Raw genomic sequence first — 24,412 nt, 5'->3', positions numbered from 1 at the left:
ATAATTCAGACAGGGTCCCTAGCCCATGACGGCGAGGGGACCTTTCTTCCCTTCTGTTGACAGAGGCTCAGATAAAACTCTGGAAATTGACAAGGGCCCTCCAGGATGGAAAATGCTAGAAAGCACCAGACAGCATGGGCTCTCAGCTTCCTGTCAGGCCACCTGCTCCGTTTGAACAACCATCTCCACCTGGTGGAGAAGGATAGAGGCCTGGCAGTGAGGGCAAGGATGAGGACCACAGGGGCTGGACGAGGCAAGAGAGACCCCAGAGGAAAGCCTGCTCGCTAAGGGCTGCTGGCCATATCCCACGTCTCCGATACACCCTCCAGCAGGGAGGCCACAGTCTCTGACCCTTTGCTTCCCACCTCCCCCTCGACCCCCATCACCCCAAGAGGCTGAAGAGTAAGTGTCTCCAGGCCTCAGGCCTCTTCCTTGCCACCTTCACAAACTCGCTCAGGGGGGATCTGACATGTAACTCCGGAGCCCTGGGGAGGCCAGGAATGGAACTGCTCAGGAACACAACACACAGAAGCAGGTGGTTTTTCCCTCTGGGGAGACTGTCGAAGTGGGTAGGCCTGTCCCTCTACACTGGTCATCGGCTCCTGGAGAGCGGCCTTTCCCCGCAGGAGTAGCCAAGAGCACACCCTCGAGCGTTAATGGCACCGACTCGAGCAAATGCACACCCGACATGCACACCCTCACCAAACAAGCAGCAAGGCTCAGCAGACAGGAGGCGTGGAGGTTAGAAATGAAGCCAGGAGGACCCCACATGTGTTGGGACAGACGCTAACCTCTAAGGAGGTGTGCGCGGGAGGTCCGGGTTTGTTTTGTAAAGCCTGTGTTACCGCGTGGGTGAAAGCAGATTACTTACAGTTCAGAAGAGAAGAGTTACGGAGACAAAGGCCAACAGAGATTGCCAGAGGTGATTAGCGTGCGGTGGGCGCAGAGAGCCTGGGGCAGCATTCTTGATGGTGGCCAAGATGCCAGGGGGTTATTTGAAGGAGGAGTTAGTAGAGGGGTTTCTGCTACAGGGGGCTTCAGTGCTCAGGGCTTTGGGAAGGGCCCCTCTCCCGGCCAATTTCTATGGCTCTGGCCCACTTGGAGGAAAAGGACCCCTCACTGCTAAGAGCCTGAACCACTCCCTCCTAGGGAGGAGACCTGCCGAACCACCCGCAGGCTCCGGCTCTGTCCTACCTGTAGAATCAGCCCTGACATGGGGGATAGGGAGGACTCTTGTCGTGGTGTTGTCACCAAATGACAGCAGGAGGTGATCCGGCCGAGCCGAGGGGGGCTGCCCAGAAAATCACTCCATTAGAGAATGCCTTTCTGGCAGTTCTTCAGCCCCAGGCCAGGTGTCTGCCTCCTTTCTCACTGCTGGAAGCCCAAGTCGGATCCAGGGCCAGGGCAGCCTAGAAAGTTCCACCGTGAGCCTAGCGGTTAGCCCCAGGAGCCCTGGCTGTGAGGCTGTGGCAACCAGCAGAGAAGGGGGACTCCTTCAGCAGCTGGAAACGGGGACGGGGGGTACCCTCCTCCTCTGCCCTGGGGACCTTTTCTTGGACCTTTCTCTGCTTTCTTGAGCAGAACTGAAGCGTCATGTGAAAAATTTCTAAGAGTTTTAGAAAAACCTGGACATCTGAACGAAGAACAGAGCTGGAAGATATTGTGTTCTGCCACCCCTCAAAATAAGAAAAAAAAAAAAAAAAAGCCCCAGAGGATTTGGTAAAAAGAACCTCATGACCTTTAAAGAATATTTAAGTACATAAAGGCATTTTACAAGAGTGGTAGTAACAAGCCCAAACACCTGGGAAGGGGTCGGGTTGAACAGCTGGACTTGGCACAGGGAAACACCAAAACTGGTAACAGGAAAAACCAGAGCTGCGTGTGCCTGTGAGCTCTTGACAGAATCCACCAGGCAGCAGTCCTGGGCTTTCTCGGGTGGGTGGGTAGATGGGGACCTGCCCGTAGGCCAAGGAGGGGGGAGGGGTGGGGGGTGGGGAGCTCTGCTTGAGAAAGACTGGTGACAACTACACCATTAAGAAAGGCAAACTCATGGGCGCCTGGGTGGCTCAGTGGGTTTAAGCCTCTGCCTTTGGCTCAGGTCACGATTCTGGGGTCCTGGGATCGAGTCCCGCACCGGACTCTCTGCTCAGCAGGGAGCCTGCTTCCCCCCCCCTCTCTCTGCCTGCCTCTCTGCCTACTTGTGACTCTCTCTCTGTCAAATAAGTAAATAAAATTTAAAAAAAAAAAAAAAAAAAGAAAGGCAACCCCCTGAGGCCCCCTTCTCAGTCCCTGTAAGGTTCCTGCAAACACCTTCCTCCTGCCTCAGTCTGTTTCTTGGGGGACGGTGACTTACACACAGGGTCCTCCACCAGCCTGGGCTACGAAATCCTGAAGGCTCCATCTCTGGGACTACCCTGTCTCTGTTTTCAGCCCTGCAGCCTCCCCCTGCCTCCCCTGACCCCTGTCCAGACCTCTGTCTCCTTGGCCTTTATCCAAATGCCTCCTCCTTGATGAAACTTGGAGGGAGGCCCATCTGCCTCCTTTTCCTATGTTTGGGGGGAGGGGCAGCCCTGCGTCTAATCTTCCAATTTTCTAGACATTTTCCCAGACTTAGATATTTGGGGGAAAATAAGAGACTTGTAGGGGAGGTCCTACTGTCCTGGGTGTCAAAGGAATGGAGACAGTGGCAGGACAGAGCCTTAGGAGAGGCCCCACATGGGCTGTGGCTATTCTGCAAGTAAGAGATGCTTCCCATGGGACACTAGGGAGGGGCCTCTTGCACGGGCCACGCAGGTGGTAGGGAGCTCTCAGGGCTGGCACCTGAGGAATGAATGACCACCACCACCACCACTTGGAATCTTTCTTTGCCATGAAGGTCCTGTGGGCCCTGGAGCACTAATCTCGGTGTACAAGACTGGGCAGGAATCAGCCTCTGTCCTGAGACGCTGTGCTCAGGGATCTGCAGTTGGGACCTCAGGCCCGCTCTGTCTGTGGAGCTAAAATGCAAACCAGCAGCCACATCCGTCCCTCCCCTCTGCGGAGGTTGTCCTGGAAACCGGCTCTCTCCTGGGGGAGGCTGCCGGGCATTTTGGCGACAGGACACATGGCTACAGCTTCAAGCTCTCCAGGCCTCCCCTCTCTGACCATCAGGGACCAGTGGCGTCCGGCAGCCGGGCCGTAACCATGACTACAGTGATCCTCCCCCAACCCCGGTGGGCTTCGTTCTTTTGGAAGGGCTTCTTTCTTTCCATATGGAAACATTCATTCCTCCGTCAAGCACCTGTGACAGGTGCCTCCATCGGGCGGTTGCCTGAGACGGGACAGAACAAACTTGCCGGACATCCAGGGCTTGGAGCCCCTACTCAGATCTGCCCCACTAAGTGAAGACTAGTGAGGGGCCAAGAAGGACAGATTTCAGCCCCCACACGTCCCAGACATGAGCAAACCAGCCCCCGAGACCACCGGGGCTGTCACAGACCCCGTGAAGGAGTGAAAGTGGCCCGAAAGAGGACATGGCTCGCCTGGGGCCACGGGGAACGTGGAATAAAGACCCTTACGTGGCCTGTCCACCTGTCATGCTGGTGAAGAAGGCCTTTACCAACCCCGTGGTGGGACTGGAGATACCAGGCTCATCTGTTTTTCCATGATCCTCATTACAGAAACCTGTTCAGGCCTTACCACTCCCTGGGGGCCCAGAACCCCAGACAAGGGGGCCGCCCCTGGGGTTAGGGCTCCCAGGCAGGGCTCTCTGGGGCCGGTCTGGCTGTTCCTGCTCAGCTCTGAGGCTGCCCTCCCAGGCCTTGCCGTTCCTCTGGTTGACGAGACAGAGATCTCTCCAGAACAGAGTTCTCCACCTGAACTGGGCCTGGCATGTGAGAAATCACAGGGAGACCTGAGCCTGCTTTGCCACCCCAAGTCCTCCGACTCCTGCCACTGGCCTTTTCCGAGGGTCAGACGGGTAATTTGCTGCATTTCGCAGAAGCCCAGCAGGCCTGGAACCTTCCTCAGGAGGCTTGGGGGAAAGTCCCCTGGGCACGACTGTTGGCTCTCTTCATCCTTCTCCCTTTTACGCAAACACAAGTCTGAGCCGTATCTCCTTGTTTAGGGCCTTAGTACCAAAGGTAAGAGAGTGACAATTTAGGTGGGGTGTGTGTGTATGCAAGAGAGAGAACGGGCGATGGTTTCAGTGACACAGCATGGGCCGCTCCTGTCTGCTCAGCCTTACCTCGCCCCAGCAACGGCATGGAGGGATCGTCAGAGCTACTATCACAATAATCATTACCATCCTCCAGCTCGCTGTTGACAGTATTGCCATTGGCAATGGTCTTTTGTTTGATGGTGAAAAAGGCCTGCATCTTCACATTGTACCTGGAAGTTAAGGCAGGAGGTCAGAGCCCCAGGGAAATGCCTGGCACCCCACCCCCACCGCATGCACACAGTCAGAAGGCCCTGGGAGTGGCCTGTGGAGGCGGTGAGGGGGAGTGGAGGGCACTTAGCAGAGCTGACAGTCCCCTGGCAGGACCCCGAGAACATCGTGCTGTCAGAGGCCTGCCCCACTGGGCTATTAGTGGCTTCCCTGGGCAGGGGGTGAGGAGGGGGGCATAAGGAACCTCTGGTCCAAGAGCATGACCCATGTCTACTCATGCCTATCCCAAGCCTGTCCCAGGCCAGTGTCAAAGGCAGGCTCGAAGGAAGTGTCACCAGGTAGGTCTTCCCTCCCACAGCCATGAGTCTTGCTCCCATGGGCTGCCCGGCAGTCCAGCTTGCACCCCTCACAGCCAGGCAAACCCCCCAGAGAAGATGTCATCTCCAGCTTGGACCCCAGGCCGCCCACCTCACTGGAAGGTGCTCAGAGAGCGAGTGGTTCATGTGACGACAAGCCTCCCACACTCGGACAGGTGATCACCCATTTGCACAAAATACCGTAAACATCTGATATAAATGTGGGGACTCAGAGTCTCCTACAGTGTTGCTTTTAACTCTTTCTGGGGATGTGGACAAGACGACAAAACCTGAAGGGGACTCAGCTCACAGAGAGGTTGTTTTTTAAAATGTGGAAAAATCTGCTATTTTAACTCTTTTTCGTTTTTAAGTGTCTAACTTGTTGGCACTAATCACAGTCCCAGGACGTGTCGGGTGACTGTCAGCATAATTTACTGTCGGGTTGCAGCATCCCAAACGAGTCTGTGTCCGTTCATCAGTTAACCAGTAACCACCCCCACACCCCTGGTAATCTCTAACCTACTAGCTCTATGTATTGGGCTCTCCAGAGTCCCTTACCCAAGTGGAATCAACTGTCTTTGTCCTTTTGTGACTGGCTGCTTTCCCTTAGCACGTTTACAAGGCTCATCCTAGTCTTGTTAGGACTGAATGATATTCCTCGCTAGTACTTTTGAGATCACGCTGAGCCAGGCGGTTTCCAAAGGCAGCAAGCGAGCCCAACCCTGACCCAGGGTCTGCACCTTCTTTCCTGAGTGGCGTGCCCTGAAGTTGCACCAGGCTGAGCCCCTGACAGGTGTACACCACGGTGTACAAAGCCTGGTGTGAAAGCCGGACAGCCTGGCTCTTTGAGAAGAGGGGATTTACAGTGACAGTGAGAAAGGGTGGTGCCCCAGGGTAGCAAGGAGCCCCCCGGGAAAGAGGTCTTGCTGGCCACCTGTTTTTGAACAGCCCCATCTTCTACCCACCAGCCCAGGTCCCCTGGTCCAGGTGTGGACAGGAGCCCCCAGTGTCTGAGCACCCCAGTGGGTACCCCCAGAGAACCGGAGCTGGCTGGAAGTGGCTGGAAGGTCTGTCCTCAGTTTTGTCTGGGCTCTAACGAAAGGCTAGAGCAGGAAGCGGAACAAGGCGTCAGACTGCCCAGCAGGGAGAAGAGAAAAGCTACTTACTTCATGATCAGAATGTAAAACGCGTACAAGATGATGAGAACCAGGCCTTCCCACCTCAAAGAGAGAAGAGAGATTGTGGTTAGGACAGGGTGCCTGTGGCCGTGGGGTCTGGGGCTGACAGAGAGGCCCTGGCGGAGCAGGGCAGAATGTCCTTTGACCCTCCCCAGCCCTGGCCCTGGCAAACAGGGGCGCCACCCTAGGCTGTGGCCAGCTGCCATCTGAAGCCCCCTTGGGGACAGAGAAGGTGAGGGTGGGTTCTTCTCAGCGATGGGGGTCCACGGGGATCAGGTAGCATTTCCACGGGTATCCAGAAAATGGAGGGACCAGGGCTGCCCCATCCCAGGACCCACAGAAGGGAGCAGCCTGGAGTCATACCCACTTGGTCCTAAGAGACCTGTGCGCTCACCGTAGATTCTGGCTGGGGACCAGAAAGGCTGTGGGTACAGGTGGGGAGGGGCCTGGACAACTGCAGAGAGAAAGGGGCGGGCACAGGAGCCCGCAGGGCGGGGTTCCGGAGGGGCGCAGGGGCGGGGCCTTCCTGGGACGCTTATCCCACTGCCCAGCAGGTGCAGCGCCCAAACCCACCTGCGCACGGGCACCACAAGCCTCTGAGGAGCCACCCAGCTTAATCTGTCTGGTTATCTGACAAATGCGTCCTGAAGGCCTACTATGCGCCAAGCATGAGCTACGGTTGTTTTCGGGAACTCTCCCTCTGCTGGCAGAGTCTGCAGCCCAGCAGAGCTGCGGTGAGATGGCGAAGACCCCACTGCCGCCACCCCCAGTCCATCTAGGAGGAGACCCTGGATGTGGAGTGGCTGCCTGGCTCACTGGGTGGGTTAAGGGCCAGGTGCGGACCGAGAGCAGGTTTCTCTGGGCCCAGAGCCCTCGGCTGCTCATGTCCTCAGCGGACTGAGCACAGTCCCACAGAATGGGATGCCACTTTGAATCACCGTCATGAAGAGAACGTCTCTATGGCTTATGGACATATAACACTGACACAGTGAAAACGCCAGCCTTTCAAGTTTCTGCTTTATGTATCTTAATTAAGGCATCATTTCCTACCTGGAGGTCACTAAGGTGAGTTCCTACATTTTATTCTGTTTACCTTTGCTTTTTACAGTAAGATCTATATTGCTTTTTAAAAATATTTTATTTATTTGAGAAAGAGAGAGAGAATGAGCATGAGAGGGGGGCAGAGGGAGAGGGAGAAGCAGACTCCTTTGCTCAGTAGGTAGCCCAACCTGGGGCTTCATCCCTGGACCCTGAGATCATGACCTGAGCTGGAGGCCGATGCTTAACCAACTGAGCTACAAGGTGCCCCTACAGTGAGATCTATTAATTTACCTGGATTCTCCTCTTGCATAAGGTGTGAAGAAGGGATCTGATGTTATTTTGTTCTGCACAGCTCCCTAGTTTCCCCAGCAGGATCTGAGACTCTCTCCCTAACTCACTGCCTGTTGTGACACCTGTCATATCCCCCAGCCAAGAAATGGGCCTCATGACTGGGTTCTTGGTTCCACAGTCCATTTTGGCACGGGCCAAAATGCCGTACCGTTTTCATTATTTTAGCTTTATAATATGTTTCATTTGGCAGATCAGGAACACTGAGGGAAACAATCGTTGTCGCTCTGAAAGTATAAAGACGTGATTGTTTAGAATGATGCCTTTTTACTTTCCCAAGGGCATTAGCTCATGTCTGTAGTAGTAATCTCAAGAAAGATTCAACACACCCAACAAGGAAGGATAGGAACAAAAAAATGAATAATAAGCAAACATTTAAAACTTACCACACAATTTCTTCATCGTATATGAACTGGAAAGCAAAAGAAACAAAGGATGGGGGGCATTATTTATTCCAAAAGAGCACACATAGACCCTTAAACACTCGGAGCTCACCCACACTGCCTTGTTATTTTGACACAAAGCTGGGCTCCTCTCTCCATCTCTGGGTTTCTCAGCTGCAGGTGACCTTTCCTTGGATGAAACCCCTCCCAGCAGATGTTAGCATGTGTTAGCGTGGCCTCCTGAGAGAAATGGCCTGCATTTCATTACACTGCAAGTCACAGGTGGCACCAGCCTGGCGGGGGTCTGCCATCAATAAGGGGACAGACTTGCTGAAATCAAGACAGACTTGCTGAAAAACTGAAAAGACCCCTACCTGTCTGTCTCCCTATAGTTCCTACCCGTCTATGATACTATGTGGAAGGGAAGGGATATTCTTTTCTTTTTTTTTTTTTTTAAGTATTTATTTGAGAGAGAGAGAGAGAGAGTAAAAGCACGAGCCGGGGGGGAGGGGAGGGGCAGAGAGCGAGGGAGAAGAAGACTCCTTGCAGAGCAGGGAGCACGACATGGGACTCTATTCCAGGACCCTGGGATCATGACCTGAGCTGAAGGCAGATGCTTAACCGACTGAGCCACCAGATGCTCCAAGGGATATTATTTTCTTAAAAAGAGAGAAACCTCTTTGGCGATTCTAAGGGCAACGGACCCACTTGTACCATTTGAAGGGAGCCCCAAGCTGATGGTGAGGGTGCCACGGTTTCTGCAGAGGGCACGGACATTGCCCCACAACCCTACCCAGCATCTCGGACACAGGCACAGATGAACGATGCCCCAAGGTCCAGGGGAGGAGTCCTGGGACCACCCCAGCCAGGCCCAGTGTGGATGGGAATTTGGAAGGGCTGCACCCACCCACTGGCCTTGGAGACAAAGAAGGCCTGCACAGGATGTGGGGAGAAGCCAGGGACCCATGGTGCTCCACTGTCCTGGCTGTCACGGGAGCAGTGCACCAGAGCTGCCATGGGGAGGCCACTTCCGGGGGGGGGGTGTCATCCTGACCGAGCATCCCTGTGAGGCTCCCCAAGCTCCAGGCTCTGAGGAAGTGGCACTGAACAGAGCAGTGCCCAGTGCCCCCCTGGGGAACGTGAGGACATGTGGGGGGGATATTTTTAGTTTTTACAGCCCAGGGGAGGGCTGTTTAGAGACAGGGACAGGCAGGTGATGACCAGCCTAGAACATGTGACATAGTCTGTCAGAAGGTTTTCCCACACGTAAAGACCTCTTATTTAAATGTCTGGCTAAAATTCAGACATGTGGTGGCAGCGGGAGGTTGGGGCGGGGGGGAAAGACCTCAACCCAGAACTTAACTGTGTCGTAAAAATCAAAATACTTTTACACAGTTGTAATAAATATGTAATTTCCTAGTGAGGTAGCAAATGGAGAAACAGGTGGACTTGGCTCAGCCTAGGATTTTTATCAGGAGTCATTTATAATTTTGGAAAATCGGGTCTTCAATGTCGGCACCCCCCACGGGGCCCAAGGGACCCACCCAGCACCCGGCCTCTGTCTGCACAGGTCAATTTCAGGCTCAGAGATTCTTCCATTCGGGGGTAATGATCATATCACCTGGGGTTCTAGCATCTTCTCGCCGAAGCACTTACCACGGAGAGTTGTAATCTCTCTTATTATCAAGGACTTCTGTCTTTGATAGTTTGGGCATCATTTGATTCTTTTTTTAAAAAAATTTTTTGAACTGCATATAGGTATATTGTTTTATCTATGACTTTCCTTTTCGGGATTGTGTAGACAGGGGTCCCAGTGGTCTCAAATGGTCCTACTCATGCCCTGCCTGACACTCATGCTGCCGGGCCTGTCTCTATGGCCTGGGCAGCTCCTGACAAACAGAATGTGGCGAAAGCGATGGGTTACAGCCCCCATGATCAGGTCACAGGCTCCCTTCCGTGTTCTCACCCCTGCTCTGAGGGCAGCCAGTCAGCGTGGTGAGCACAGCATGGTGAGCCAGGCGGCCAGGAAGCCTCAGAGGAGGCCCATCTGCAGCCCTGCGAGGGGACCCCTCCCCCAGCAAAGCAGATTCTCACTGGGGGAGTCGTGTACCCTGGCCACCATCTGTGCAAAACCCTGAACTCTGGTTCACAGACAACAAGAGCAAGAACTACTTGCTAGTTGAAGCTACAGAGTTTGGGGGAAATTTGTTACCCGCAGATAATTCGTACAAGGGATGGGACTGTCCTGTACAGTTGGCTCTAGATCTTGTGAGGTCGGGAACTCTCTGGGGCACATTCCAGAAAATCTGGGCACACCACAGTCCTCTGCCCTCATGCCACCACCTGGACTGAAACGTCTCCTCTGGGGGTGGCACGCATCTCGGCAGTAGCCTGTGCCTTGTGCTTCAGTGTCACAGGCATGATGCCACACTAGCCCTCGGGGGATCGTGGGGGTAATCTCTTGTCACTCTCCCCCACACTCACAGACTCCAGAAACCCTGTTCCAGCTCTTCTGCCTTACTCCGTGTTCCCCCAGCCGCCCGTGCTGCCTGCCTCCAGCCAGCCTCGGTCTCTCTCCTGCTCTGCGGGAAGCAGTGAACCCAGAAACTCCAATTCTCAGGCATCGGGCTCTAACGGAGGCTCTGAGGGCCCCTGAGGAGCAAAGGGCTCGAACTTAACTTCACGGACCATGGGACATGTGCTCTGACGTTTCTAAGGCCTTTTTGAATTCAAGGTGCTTGTTGGATTTGCTCCATAACCAGGGTGTCAGGCACGAGGTTTTCAGGCGAGGGAGGCAGAGTGGAGAGGGGATGGGGACAGAAACGGGCAGGGGGTAACTCACAGCAATGAGCACGATGACAGAGAGGGTGTAGTACACGGAGTCTCGGCACACAGCCCACCAAGTCAGACGGACCACCTGCCAAGCAAAGGGCTGTCAGCTGCTGCTGGCTGGGGAGATGGGGGGTGGTGCGGGGACTAGCTTTCTCACCAGCCCTGAGCCCCGCAGGGGCAGGGATGCACCCACAGAGCTCCTGCTAACTGTGCCACCGGAAACAAGCCTCTCCCGGCTGCTCGAGGCCACCCAGTGCTCTCCATTGTATTTCGGCAACAGGACAAAAGTACACAGTGTTTGTAAGTGAGGGCCTAGCTGTTTCCTCTCCTCTGAGGTAACAACCTGTCTCACAGCAGAAGCCCAGGGTCAAGGCAGAGCCAGATGCTGGAAGCTTCTGGTGGTAAACTACCTCGCTTGGCCAGGTAGGGCCGACTCATGAGCCTGCTTCTTGGTGGGCGAGTGTAATGCCCCCAACAGCCCTGAGGACCAGGAAGATGGTCATGGGGTATCAGCGACAGGCCAGCTTCAACCTCCTTGCTAAGGAGGCCAAAGGCAGGCCTCAGATATTTCCAGAATCTAGCTCAGGGTCAAGGTTACAGGAGGGACCTTTCAAACATCTACTGCTGCTCAGTGAACGCTCACCCTTGGCCCAGACAAGAGAGCCAACCCTGTCCTGCCCTCGGATCCGATGGTGCTGGATGTGGACAGAATATCAGATGCCACTTGTACCTGGGAGAACCCAAGCCTGGAGGGGGAAGCCGACTTGCTCAGTCTCAGTCAGTCAAGGGCACACCCAAGGTGAGGTCCCAGGTTCCCCTGCTGCTGTCCCTAGGTCACTCTACAAAGGGAGACGAACCACTGACCTGCCCCGCGAATAATCCACAAACGCCGATTATACACAGGATGTTGAACACCGCAGAGCCCACGATGGTCCCAACGCCAACGTCTCCATGGGTGATGAACACGCCTATAACAGGAAAGGCAGAGACCTTCCTGTGCCAGTCCTGCCCCCGCCCGCCCCGGGCTGCTGGGAGGGCTGTGTCCCCAAACCCATGGACGGAGGGAGTCGTTCTCCTCATCACATGCCTGTGGGGCTGAGGGGTCGGCAGAACCGGAGACAAGAAAGTGTCCTGGGTGGCCAGCTAACTCTATTCCTCCCCCCCAAATTTTTTAAACACAGCTTTATCAAGATCTAATTCATATGCCATAAAACTCACCCATTCAAAGTATATGATAATCCCGTTTTTTGGTATAGTCACAGAATTGTGCAACCATCACCACAATCTCATTCTAGAACATTTTTATCCTGCCCCCACAAAAGGAGCCCTCTACCCACCCGCCCTTTGCTCTCCCACACGCCCCAGGGAACCCGACTTTACTTTCTGTCTCCCCAGCTCTCCCGCTCTACAGTTGAGAAAACAGAGGCTCAGAGCTGACAAATGCCCTCACTGGTCAGGGGTGGGGGTCTGGGTCCTGGGTGCCCTGCTGGGGGCCTTTCTTACCAATAACAGAGGCAAACAGCTCGGGCGTCGAGCTTCCTGCGGCCATGAAAGTGGCTCCCGCCACATCTTCACTCAGATGGAGCTTCTGAAACAGAAGTGACCATAGACACTCAGGCGGTGAGGTGGGGACTGCAGACACTGTCACCGGACACGCCCATGATCATGGCAAGCATGGGGGACTGCTGTGGCCAGAGTCGGGCACCTGGGCTGGCCGTGTCGTCTCCCAGCACCCTCAGCACATGCCTCCTGCTACTCTGTGGGCCACCCCACCCAAAGTCCCCTGTCCCCTTCCCCTGTCACTTTCTGCTCAATCGCCAAGCCCCTAAATGAGGTCACCTCTCGAACTGTACCCCCAGAGTCAGCTGTTCCCCTTGGACCGGTGGAAGAGTCTGGTCCTCCAATCAATGAAACACAAACCACCCAGTGAGGGTCTGAGGACTATGCTTGTGCCTTCCCCTCTGGACAGTGAAGGTTGGTCTTTTTTACCTCTGGATTGCCAGTGCCTAACTCAGAGTCTGGGACACAGTGGCGCTCAGCCAGCAGCCGTCTCCAGGGCCCATGCAGAACTTGGGTACCACACAGACTTGCCCAATTCAGGGCTGTGGGACCTAGAGGTCCCAGAGGCACAGTCTGGCCCTTGCATTCCAGAAGATCTTCTCCGTGGCAGCCCTGATGCCTGGCTGCTCACGGACTCAAAGACCCAGACAACCTAGTTCCGGGGATGAGGCTAGATCTCTGATAAGGCACACTCTCCTTAGCAAGGCCATGCTCCAGCCACAGAGGCCCATCCTCTGATCGAGAATATGCTGTTGGGGGCTTTGGATGCTGGGAGAAGCCACGAAGATTCTGGGTCTCCCTGAACCTGAACTTGAAGACACTTACTCTATGGTGCCCAGAAGGCATCTGGGCAGAGCTCAGTCTCCTCCTGCACCCACCCTCCCAAGTACCCTGGGCAGTCTGGGGTCAGCACAATCTCCCTGCTGACCTTGCTATAGGAAGCAGTCCCTCAGAGGGGTCGGAGCTCTGGGTTTCTGTCAAGCACTGACCCCCCAGGGCAGAAGCCCGGCCACCCTGACCTCATTGATCAGGAGAGGGTTCCACAGAAAATGATCTGCCCTCAGAGCATTTCCGGTATCTTCTAGCACATTACAAACCATTACAAACTCAGGTGAAGGCTCTGTCTTCACCTGAGCTATTCCTTCCTCCTAGAATGCCCTTCCTTGCCCTCTCTGCTTGGAGAAATCCTGACCACTTCAGAAGTTTAGATCAGATACCATTTCTTCCATAAAGCCCTCCTAGGCTTCTCCCCAACAGACACATTGTATTCCTCCTTTTGGCTCTTCAGTCCTTTGATGACTCTTACTGAGCCCCTTGCAGGGGACTTGCCCATAGGGCCAGGCCCATCCCCCTTTGCTCACGTCTGTGTCCTTACAGAGACAGGTAACCTGGAGGGGCCTTTCCACTGGGCACTGTCCTGTGCATTGGTCACCCATCCCCAGAGGCCATCTCCTGATTCTCTCCATATACTCTTTCTCTGGCTCAACTCGCTCATTGACCCACAGTTCAGTCTGAGTCGGGGGAAGATGGAGAGGTGAGCGAGGGGAGACTGGGGGTGGGGAAGGCCTTTGCACCTTGCTGCCACATTCTTCGCTCCTCAGGAGGCCCTATTCTGTGCTCAGCAGCAAGGAAGCCCCTGCCCGAACAAGCTCTGCCTCCAGCTGCAGATGTCACAACAACGACATGTCTTCAAACAGGTAGGAGATTTCACGGGGGACAAAGTGTACCAAAGTCCAGAGCAGTCTGCACATGGTAGGTGCTGGAAGCGGAAGTAGTTATCCTTTCTTGGTTAGCGGCCAAGGGTAAGGCAGAACAGAGAGGCACCCTGGAGCCTTTAAAAATTTTTTTAAAAAAACATTTTATTTTTAATCTCTACACTCCATGAGGGGCTTGAACTCACAACCCTGAGATCAAGAGTTAGACGCTCTACTGACTGAGCCAGCCAGGCGCCCCAGCACTGGAGTCTTACATGTGAGAAGAGAGAAGATAAGAAAGTCAAAAGCTCACAAAACAACGAGGAGGAGAAAACGTCAGCCTGCAAACACTGGACCAAAGGGCATTCTTTGCTCAGCCTCTGGATCCTCCCCCGAGACACGGATCCCCACCTGGTCCCCGCCACCTGCAGCTTGTGGGAAATGCTCCTTAAGGGGCAGGTTTAGCTTCACCAGTGACAGCTTGCTGGGAAACCAGAGGCCCTGGGCGCCGATGGCACGTGGGAGACCAAATCAGGGAGAGAATGGCCCCTGCCGACTCCGCTCTGGGGGTGTCAAAGCCAGGCTTTGCCGTGGCCACAGTAAGTGCGTGGCCAGTCGTCACCACCAGAGTGCTCCCTGCTTGGTCCTTCTCCATCTGGCCCTGACGAGTCCCATGTCCTTGGTTGCCTCAGGCCCCCCAGCCCCAGCCTGGCTTTTCTGTGAGATCCCAAGTCCCTCCTATTCCCCCCTACTTACCTCGCAGATCTTCTCCAGAGACGGAACAAAAAAGTCATCACAGACTATGGCCAAGGCATAGAACATGTACAGAGCCTGAGGAGGAAATGGGGGAGATGGTCAGCAAATGCACCTGCTGCCGAGGAGGCGTGGCTGGCCCGATGTCACGTCCCGAACCAGGCAGCTGTCGCACACTGCCAAGGCAGAGGCTGGGTGCACAGAGAGAGACACAGGAAAATTCCAACACCACAGAGATTTGCTCCCTCACGAGCAGATGGGGAAACTGAGTCCCAGGGAGGGGAAATAATGTGCTGGCAACAAAGGGGATGAGAGCTCAGGCCACGTGGTCTTGGGCTCCTTCTCCTCTTTGCAAAGCACCAGCTCTCTCCCCTGCACCATTTCAGGCTGCTCTCAAAAGGCAAGCTCTAAGCCTTAGGGCTAAGAAGGAAAGCATTTAGAATCACCAGTTTAAGAGTTTAAAGTAAGAACAATCCCAATCTTCCCCCTTCATTTTAGTGAAGGCACCATTTCCCTCTTACCACCCGGCCACTCGCTGCTGGAATGAATGGCAGTGAGCAAGCGAGCCAGCAGTTCCTGGGTTACTACCTAATGGTGGCAGAAGTTAAAATACACAAGCCATTCACACATAGAGTTTCATGGAACAAAGCATCCAGATGCTAATGCTTATTCTGGGACTGATTTGCCATGTGCCTTTGGATAAGTCACATTTCCAGGGCTCAGTCCCTTCATCTGTTTGATGACAGAGTGAGAACAGATCAGTAGTTTCCAAGTGGTTTTATATACATGGTTTTATATATCCCTGTCCTGTTCATCTTTCCACTCAACTCAACCTATGGGCCAGGCACTATTCTAGGCATCAGGGATCCATGGCTAACCTGCCAGGAAATGCCTCTGCCTCCTGTAACTGACCTTAGTGGGGCAAATAGACAAATAATGTGTAACTGTTGGGGGAAAGGCCAGTGCAAAGGCCCTGAGGTAGGAGTGAGCTTGATGTCCATGAGGAACAGCAAGGTCACTTATGCAGGTAGACCAGAGTGATAGTGATATGGAAGACAGAGGATGTGAGGTTGGAAGGACAGGCCATGCCCAGGGCCCATGGACAGATGGGACTTTGTGCTGAAGGCTGAGGGAACCATTTCTTTCTTCCAAGACAAAGTGATACAGATGCTCTGTTCACAAAACTGGGAAAGGCTGGACTGCTTCAGCAAAAACAACTGTGACGTTGTTGGAGTAGCACACCAATGAATTGTGATTAAATAGACTGGAAGATCTATCAGCTGTGGCCAAGGCCTCTGAGGCAGGTGTCTTCTGCAGTCCAAGCATGGCTGTCCTTGGATCTGACTCATTACCTTTTGGTGTGGGGGGAGGGGAAGCAAAAAGAAACAAATAATGGGGGTTATAGGTGAAGGGAGAGAGATCCTGCTGTGAAAATCTCAGGATACAGACTTGAGTTCATACCCCCAGGAATTTCCACAACATCCTCTACCAGGAGAAGGGGAGGCTGCATAGCTCTCCTGATGGCCTTGGAAACACGTAAGAGAAAAGGAGGCCAAGTTGGTCCCCACCACTCTGGCTGGGCAGCTTTGAGAACGTTCCTAGCGCTGCAGACAAAAACTGGCTCCAGGGGCACCTGGGTGGCTCAGTGGGTTAAGCCGCTGCCTTCGGCTCAGGTCATGATCTCAGGGTCCTAGGATCGAGCCCCGCATCGGGCTCTCTGCTCAGCAGGGAGCCTGCTTCCCCCCTCTCTCTCTGCCTGCCTCTCTGCCTACTTGTGATCTCTCTCCCGCTGTCAAATAAATAAATAAAATCTTTAAAAAACAAAACAAAACAACAACAACAACAAAAAAACTGGCTCCAAAGCTTGCGCCTTGTCTTTCTCTTAAAGAAGGTGTCAGCAAGGTTTTTCTGAAACAGTCAGACAGTAAATATTTCGGTCTTGACAGGTCACACAGTCTCTGTCACAATGATTCTGTGCCTGTAGAATAGAACATGGTGTGTGTGTGTGGCTGGATTCCAATAAAACTTTATTTATAAAAATCAGGAGGTAGGCTAGATTTGGTCCTCTAACCATCGTTTGGCTCATGTCTGCTCTAAAGGCTCCTGCAAAAACCCTGAGGTGTTTTCAGGTTCGGGAGAGAAGGTTTTGTCTTAGCAATGCCAAGACTTTGCTGAGGCAGAGCCCTAGAACTATGGGATTAATTTGCCAAACCCACAGCCTCTCAGTGAAAGAGGAGGGCGTGGGAAAGCCAGGGGAACTAGAAAGATAATAACTCTCTTACGGAAATACACAGGCCTGTCATCCAATATTTGCCTACAACTTTCACTGTCATTAACGGTTTATCCTGTTAATTAAAACTTCACTCATTCATCATTCTCAGGGGGCTACTCGCTCCGCAAGAATCCCAGCTTTCGCTTTCTGAATTCTCTCTTGCAAAGGCTAATACTTGGTGGGGCTTATAGAAGCAAATAGTGCTGGGTGGTCAGGGAACCTAATTAAAGAAAAATCTGCCGTGTCCCAAGCGGAAAAGCAAATCGCGAGCACTTTCGTTTCTCTACACCATACAAAAGGACTGGCGAACCTTTTCTGCAACGGGACAGACAGTAAATATTTTTGGCTTTGTGGACCATGTCACTGTATTATACCTACTTTGGGACTGAAGCACAAAAGCAGCCACAGAGAATACAGAAACGATGGGAAGGGCCATATTCAAATAAAACTTTATTTACAAACAACAGCCACGGCTTCAGGCTGCAGTTTGCTTACTCTTGTCAGAGAAGAGCAACATTTGCCTGTACTTGAGGTTTGGACCCGCTAGTCCTTTTTAAATTGGTGTCTGAGGATTCCACCATTGTCATCAAGTCTCATCTGAAGACAGAGGGAAATTTGAGAAAGGGTGCGCCGAAGTTTTAAACTATGGTTATGTCAAGGTGGTGAGATGTGGAGTGGGAGTGGAGGATCATGGGAATTGTGGCAGCAAGCGTGCACAGAGCACTTCTTATCTGTTGTGCAATGTCTAGTGCACTTTACTCACACTCACGCATGGCTGGGAATATTTTCGCATGGCTAGGAAAGATGCTGTCGCTCCCTTTTCAGGAAAGCAGAAAATGGGGCCCAGGAAGACTTGGGAGTCTTGTCTTGGCTCTGGGGTCACTTGCTGGGCAACACAGAGCCAGTCACCCGACATCTTTAAGACTCTGGTTTTTTGTGGTTAAAATGGGTCCAGCACCTGTTCTCCCAGATGTCATCTTACAAGGAAGGGACATCTTTGACGTGCTATGGCTTGTCCGTGCTCTGCAGACACGCTCTGGCTGCCTGAGGTGTAGGAATAGCCTATCCCACCCAGGCCACTTACACCGAGGATATGCAGCAGGACAGCTCCGTGTTGTCGCTCCTTGTTGGAGAACAGGTCTGTGGGGAACTCGTGAATCGCTGGAAGACAAGAGGACACAGCAGGGGGTTAGTTATCAGTGGGTCCCGTGATGGCCTCACTGGCAGCGTGAGAGTCCCCTGTGGATCTGGAGAACCTGCTAGGCTTTCAGCTACCCCAGGAGGGGGCCAGCCAGCTACAGCTCCCACGTCCACAGCATGCCCGCGCTCTTCGGAAAACATTGCTGAGTACCGAATTATCCACAGATGCTCTAGAAACTTGGAATTGACCTAATTTAACATATCCCTTGCAATTTTTTAAAAACATATGAAACACTTCCTACCCACTAGGATGGCCAAGAGAGATAATAACAAATATTAGCAAGGACACAGAGTGGTTGGAACCCTCATAACTGGTCAGGGGGTACAGCCACTGTGGCAGGACAGTCTGGCAGTTCTCAAAAGGTTGAACATCGAGTTACAACACAACACAGCGAGTCTAGTCCCCAGTATCTGCCCAAGAGAAGTGAGAACATGTCCACACAAAATTTGTACGGGGATGTTCATGGCAGTATTATTCATAAGCACCAAAATATGGAATCAACCCAAACACCCATCAGTGAATAAATGGGTAAATAAAATGTGGTCTATTCCAAATGTGGAATATTCCCATACAAGGGAATATTCAGCCATACAAAGACAAAGCACGGATGCATGGAACCTCACAGACGAAAACGTGATGCTGAGAGGACTCCATCCCGCGGGACCACATATTGTAAGTTTCCATTAATATAAAATTCCAGAAGAGGCAAATCTAGAGAAACTGAGGTAGATTAGTGGTCGCCTAGGGCTGGAAAGCAGAATGGTTTGGGGGATAACTGTTAAAGGGTGCAGGGTTTCTTCCGGGGTTTATGAAATTGTCCTAAAATTGTGATGATGTTTGCCCAACTACCAACACCCTAAAAGTCACCCAATTATATACCTTAAATAGATAAGTTGTATGGTATGGGAGTTCTATATCAATAAAGATGTTAGAGGAAAACAAAGTAGAAAAATGTCAAAATACACCAAAAAGAGAAATCAGGGGATGGTTCCTCGCTTTGTCCGAGGATTGTGATGACATTCCCAGCAGACAGCTGGGTCCCCAGTGGCTTCAACCCCCACTTGGATCTGCTACAAACACAGTCCCGTTGGCAGTCAGGCAGAGGCTGGAGACGGTCAGTCCCGCTTGGGAGGGCAGGTTCTCTGTACTCACACTGCCATGAGGTTCAGATCTTGCCTCGAATGTTCACAGCCGTGTCTACACGGACAGTTCCTTAACCTCCCTGTACCTCAGTTTCACCATCAGTAAAATGGTAAGATGGACCTTAATAATATGCCTCACTTTTTCAAACATTTCACGCCTGTGGCGAATTTCAGATGTGCCCTCCCAGGATTCTGCAATATGATTCTCTGGCCACTGCCAAGTCAGAATCCTCTCACACCAGAGTCATTTCTGGTCCCGTCTACCCTCCCAGAGCTCAGGGACAGGTGTTCTCCGGCAAGGCACTTCTAGCTCCGCCCAGGCCCACTGACTCCGCCTCTCAACCTCTCCTTCCACCCATGATGGAAGAAGATCCATCTCAAGATCCCCAAAGTGGTCAAGTGACATCGGCTGGGTTGGGGATGGCAGTGCTGGCACAAGGAGGAAAAACTGCCGTTCCCCTAGTTGGATATACTCTCGGCAGAACCACACACACAGGGAACATGATCAAAGGGAGAGAGGCTACCACTGGCACACCGCCATCTTGGGTCATCGAGTTCCACGTCACAGTCCCTCCTTTGGCCCCAAGAATGCTCCTGTTGGGGTGGGTACCTGTTATGGGCTTTCATCATCCTAGACAGTGGGTGGCTCTGTGACATGCAGAGCCTTCTGCATTAGGAATCACACACTCAGATTCTATGGTATCACCCCTAACACTCCCGAGGGATCTGAGCAACTTATTTGCTTCTTGGCCTCAGGAAGTTCACAGGGAATGAAGGAATAATTCCTTCTCACCTCACTCCCTCCTTCGAGATGACCGATGGATGAGATGACTGAAGTCATTTATGCAAGTCCTCAGTTGGACACTCCCAGAGCCCCACGTCTTCATCCCATCAGCTAGAATGGAAGCTTCTGGAAGGCAGGGATCCACACTGCCCTGTATTATTACATCCTCTGTGCCTTAGCCAGGCCTGACACTGCAGTGGGTTCCCAAAACACTTTAACAGTTGATTGAACTAAAAAATGTTAAAATACGAATAAAAATGCCCGTCTATATCCTCTCATCCTATTAGGATGCTCTTATTACCCTCACAAACCGCTTAAACACCTAAAAAGGACAACAGCTTCATGGTGGGTGCTCCATAAAGGCTCGCAAAGAAACTTCCAGGACAAAAAAAAAAAAAAAATCCTTTCTCTGTAAATACAATTTGGCCTTCAGCTCTGAGAGTGATGATTTTCTCCCTTACGTGGAAAATCTTGTTTTCTAAGACTAGATTCTCCCGCAAGGCCTAGAAAACATCAGCTTCCCCAGACACCCAGAAAACGTTCCCACTTTAAAACAAGCAACTTTAATGAAATATGGATTCTTTCACTTATTTTTTTCCTGTAATCAAAATTCTTTAATAGAACCACTGCTGTCATTTCAAGAGCGGGGACCTGCTCCCAGGTCTGTGGGCTCAGAGATGCTCATTATAAGGGGGGGGGGATGCTTGGCATTCCTGGGGCTGGACATTTTTCCAGGAGAAATCCAACAGTCTGGGGTATTTCAAGGCAGATCAATAGATGCTTCTGCCCTGAAAATTAGAGATGGTTCCTGATTCTCCAAGACAGTGGGCTGAGAGATGCTGATTTATTCAATCCTGGGAATTCTTTTGAAAATTAGAAGAAAGTAATGTGCATTTCTGCTGTGAGGACGTATCATCTGGGCTCCAGCAGGGGAGAGATATGGATGATAAATGGCTTTGTCCTTGGTAGGAGCAGGCTTCTACTGGTTCAGCCACTGTACCAAGCTTGCTTTGTAACCCTGCATAGAAACTGGATGGTGGCAGAGGGGAGGGCAAGCCATCCAGGAATTAATTTTGCCAGCCAAGACAGAGTTACCAGCAAAGCTATCAGCTGCCCATGACCCATTGACCTCTGTACCCACCCGAGTCTTCTGGAAATATCCCGAACCCATGAGGCAGGTCCTGCAGCCATAAATGTCCAACGCTGTGAGACTCAGAGGGGAAAGCAACCAGCTCAGGGACCCCAGCTATAGAAGCCTGGACTCACCGTGGGACCCCATGTTCCTTGTTTGGCATTAGGGGCTGTCTCTCACACAGAGGGACATCCCATGGCAAAGCGGGAAAGAAGACCTGAACTAGAGTCTTGGCACAACGACTCACAAGCTTTCGGGACCCTGCTGAGTCTGTCCCTCCATTTCTTCAGTGGCACCCTGCTGCCACGTGAGCTGGTAGAATGGTCACTGTGTCTGTGTGGTTGCTACAGGTCATAATGGCTATACTGCCCTTCCCAGTTGGCAGCTGGTAGCAGAGACCAGTCTGCTTCCTGGTTCAGGAATCAAATCTTCTAGAAACTGACATCTGGGGTACAGGCCATGGAGCACACCCAGCAGGAATGCTGTCCATCCCAGCTCTGTCACCAACAGCAGCAACTTCAAAACCACACACACAGTGTATGGAGCTGCTCAGTACACGGGTTCTAGAAGCAGCTGGCAGGGTCCAGGAAGGGCCTCTGCCCCTCGTGTGTTACTTGCAGGACCTTTGCAAGCCGCTTAACACCTCTAAGGCTGTCCTCTTGTCTCTAAGAGAGGATCACTGCAGAGCCTGCCCCCCCACCCCCGCACCCGGCCAACCGGCTGCTGTAAGGGTTAAAGGACGCTCAGCACTCAGCCTGTTAGGCAGCTGTCCTACAGACCCTACCCTTGACGCAAGGCTGTTGCCGTAGCTCCGGGGCTGAGCCTTAGGTTTGTGAAAGCAAAAGGGGAGACAAAACCAGCTTAGTGGGGGAAGAGCAGGAGACAGTGCATGAGATCAGACCAGGATCTGGATGCTGGGTCCGCTTAATCCCAGCTTCCTGAGAAAAACTCTCCTCCTGGGCTTGCTGGGATCAGGAACCCCTGGGCCATGTTCAAGGGCACGATGCTTGCACGGCTGCAAGGGGCCGAGCCACTCGGTCTGCTCAAATCCTCACCAGAGGAATCAAGGGGGCAGGCACGCACGGCTTTTGAGGTCATGCCTGAGCCTTTAAGCTGCAGAAATCTGGCAGGGGTGGGTGTGGGGAAAGGGAAGAGATGCATCTGCAGGTGGAAACTAGGGATGATCCCAGCACCCTGACACTGGGGGATGGGGGTGGGGGGAGCCCAGGGAAGAGGAGGGGAAGGACAGTTGCCAAAGACACAGCAGCCTCTGCCCACCTCCCTTTTAAGATTCTCTCCTTTGGACTTTGGTGCCCAGAACCAGCTTCTCCATTACTTGTGGTTCTGAACACATCCTTCTGCTTATACCTCAGATGTCGGCCTCCCTCCCATTCATCCAACTCTACTGTGTGTGGGCAGGTGGGAGCTGTGTGTGCATGTATATATGTGTGTGTGGGGGGGTATCTTTCCCACCAGGTGCCTTCCTGGACATCAGAGGGCAAACTGTAAGGCCCATGGGAACAGAAGCACCTGCAACCCCCCTCTCCACCACCAGCTACCAGGCTAACACCCTATAAACGAGACCCCTGGGGCACACTTGACCTTTTCTGTTGACAAACTTACACGGATGATGCCATTGTATTTCAGAATCCCTGAGTCAGTCTTGCCCTTTCAAGGCTCCGTACTTCTGCCAACATCGCTGCTCATTTTCAAAATGTATTAATTTGTTCAACAAGTATTTGCTAATAGGTGTCGGGCCTTCTGGGAAAGGGCAGACGGGAGCCTGAGGCACCTGTGGGCTTGGCGCTCTTCCTCTCGGAGGGTGACTTGACTTTCAGAGAAAGCCAAAGTCATCCAGAGAACAGCAGGATGTTGAGATGGCAAATACCCTGACCCTGAAAGCATATAGATCAATACATACTTCTCGAGCATCACCGTGCGCCAGGCACAAGCATTTACTACGAGTGTCGCAGATGGGCCACAAGGGGCTGGAGGCAGTAGGACAAGTAAGCAAATGATTGAGAGACAGTGAGAAGCTTGCAGGGATGGTGGTGAGGGAAGCCAGCCAGGCAGGTTACTGACCCGAGGGGGCGTGAGCAGGAAACCCATGGAGAGTGGGGCACCCACATCAAGTCTTGAAGAAGGCATTACAAATCTTTCAAAGCCCCTTCCATCAGCCACATCGGTCCCACATCGCCATTCTCTTGGAAGAGGAAATGGAGGACCTGAGAAGCTGGATTTGCCCAGCCAACGCCGGGCTCTTTATCTCAGAGCATGTTATCTGAAACAGAGACACATTGGGACAAATGCCTTCTTGATCCAAGGACAGGCTCTGTCCTCCTGAAGCTCTAAGGGCCAGGGCAAGACGTTGTGCTTTTGAAAAGAGGGCTGCACATGCAGGCCATAGGCCAATTCTGCTGACAGTCCGTGGCCCAGCCTGGCAGAGGTCTTGTCCATTACTCCGTGGATCTGGGAAAACCTGTCACTCCTCTCCTCAACCTACCTGAAACATTTAATAAAACTGATCACTTCCTGTTTATGGATGTATGAACATATGAATGAATCAGCAATATATCCACCCACCCACTGACCCAAGTTATATATAGAATTCATTCTTTGGGACATACACTCCCATGGGTCTTGAAAGCCACCCATCACATCCCAAGACAGAACATTCCATCACCCCCAAAATTCCCTTGTGCTTTTTGCAATCAATGCCCCTCTGCACCCCAACTCCTAGCCACCACTGGTGTGTTTTCTTTCCCTACAGCTTGCCTTTCCCAAGATGTCATATCAATGGAATCATACAAGATGCTGCCTTGCCTTCTGGTCTCTTCTGGCCTTTTTCACTGGACAAAACACATCAATATTCACCCATGTTGCTGTGTCATCCCACCTCCACACGATGTTCTCTCTTAGTTTCTTGGACTCCCCCACTCTCCTCACTTGCCCAGTGGCCTTTAGAGGCCCCTCCCTCATGGAACCCCAAATACTGTGACTCACAGAGCTCTTCCCCAAGCCCTCTTCTCTCCATCTATGCACCTTCCCCACATGATCTTGGTTTTGACTTCCTAATCTCTGCAGACTTCTTCCAAATCCCAATCTTTCCCAAGTTCAAGACCTAACCCACCCAGCTACCAACTAAATGTCACACCTTCACCATCCTCGAAATACCTGAAACCTGTCCCCAATGAGTGGTCCACCATCCATGTTGGTTTGCATGAAAGAAATCCTGGTGTCTGTTCCTCCTCCTCCCCCATGCTCTGTGATGGGTGGACAGGGCTAACCGGCACCCCGCTTCCATGAGCCTTCCCATCAGGGACACCAGTACAGTGCACGAGGCTAGGCATTACACGGTCACACATACCAG

The 24,412-nt window shown here is 52.5% G+C and overlaps 1 protein-coding gene across 3 annotated transcripts in view; it reads right to left on the bottom strand.

Annotated features, from left to right (window-relative positions):
- The window catches only part of SLC24A4 (solute carrier family 24 member 4), a 167,485-nt gene that overhangs the window by 45,957 nt on the left and 97,116 nt on the right, over positions 1-24,412 (bottom strand). Inside the window, exons 1-9 of one of the 3 annotated variants that reach the window (XM_082733960.1) lie at positions 21,177-21,313; positions 17,868-17,944; positions 14,515-14,589; positions 12,008-12,092; positions 11,369-11,472; positions 10,515-10,589; positions 7,676-7,701; positions 5,889-5,942; positions 4,226-4,368 (exon numbers count right to left, since the gene is read on the bottom strand). In XM_082733960.1, coding sequence (XP_082590086.1) covers positions 4,226-4,368; positions 5,889-5,942; positions 7,676-7,701; positions 10,515-10,589; positions 11,369-11,472; positions 12,008-12,092; positions 14,515-14,589; positions 17,868-17,944; positions 21,177-21,189 — 652 coding nt within the window. In that variant the 5' untranslated portion in view covers positions 21,190-21,313. Of the gene's footprint in view, positions 1-4,225; positions 4,369-5,888; positions 5,943-7,675; positions 7,702-10,514; positions 10,590-11,368; positions 11,473-12,007; positions 12,093-14,514; positions 14,590-17,867; positions 17,945-21,176; positions 21,314-24,412 lie in introns of those variants that run through there. The other 2 variants (XM_082733958.1, XM_082733959.1) reach the window with 2 other exon arrangements.

Source organism: Mustela nivalis (assembly GCF_964662115.1).
Source record: "Mustela nivalis genome assembly, chromosome: 6".
In the NCBI taxonomy this organism is placed as follows: Eukaryota; Metazoa; Chordata; class Mammalia; order Carnivora; family Mustelidae; genus Mustela; species Mustela nivalis.
Note: the sequence above shows the minus strand (reverse complement) of the source record. Positions and strands in the feature narration are given on the sequence as shown.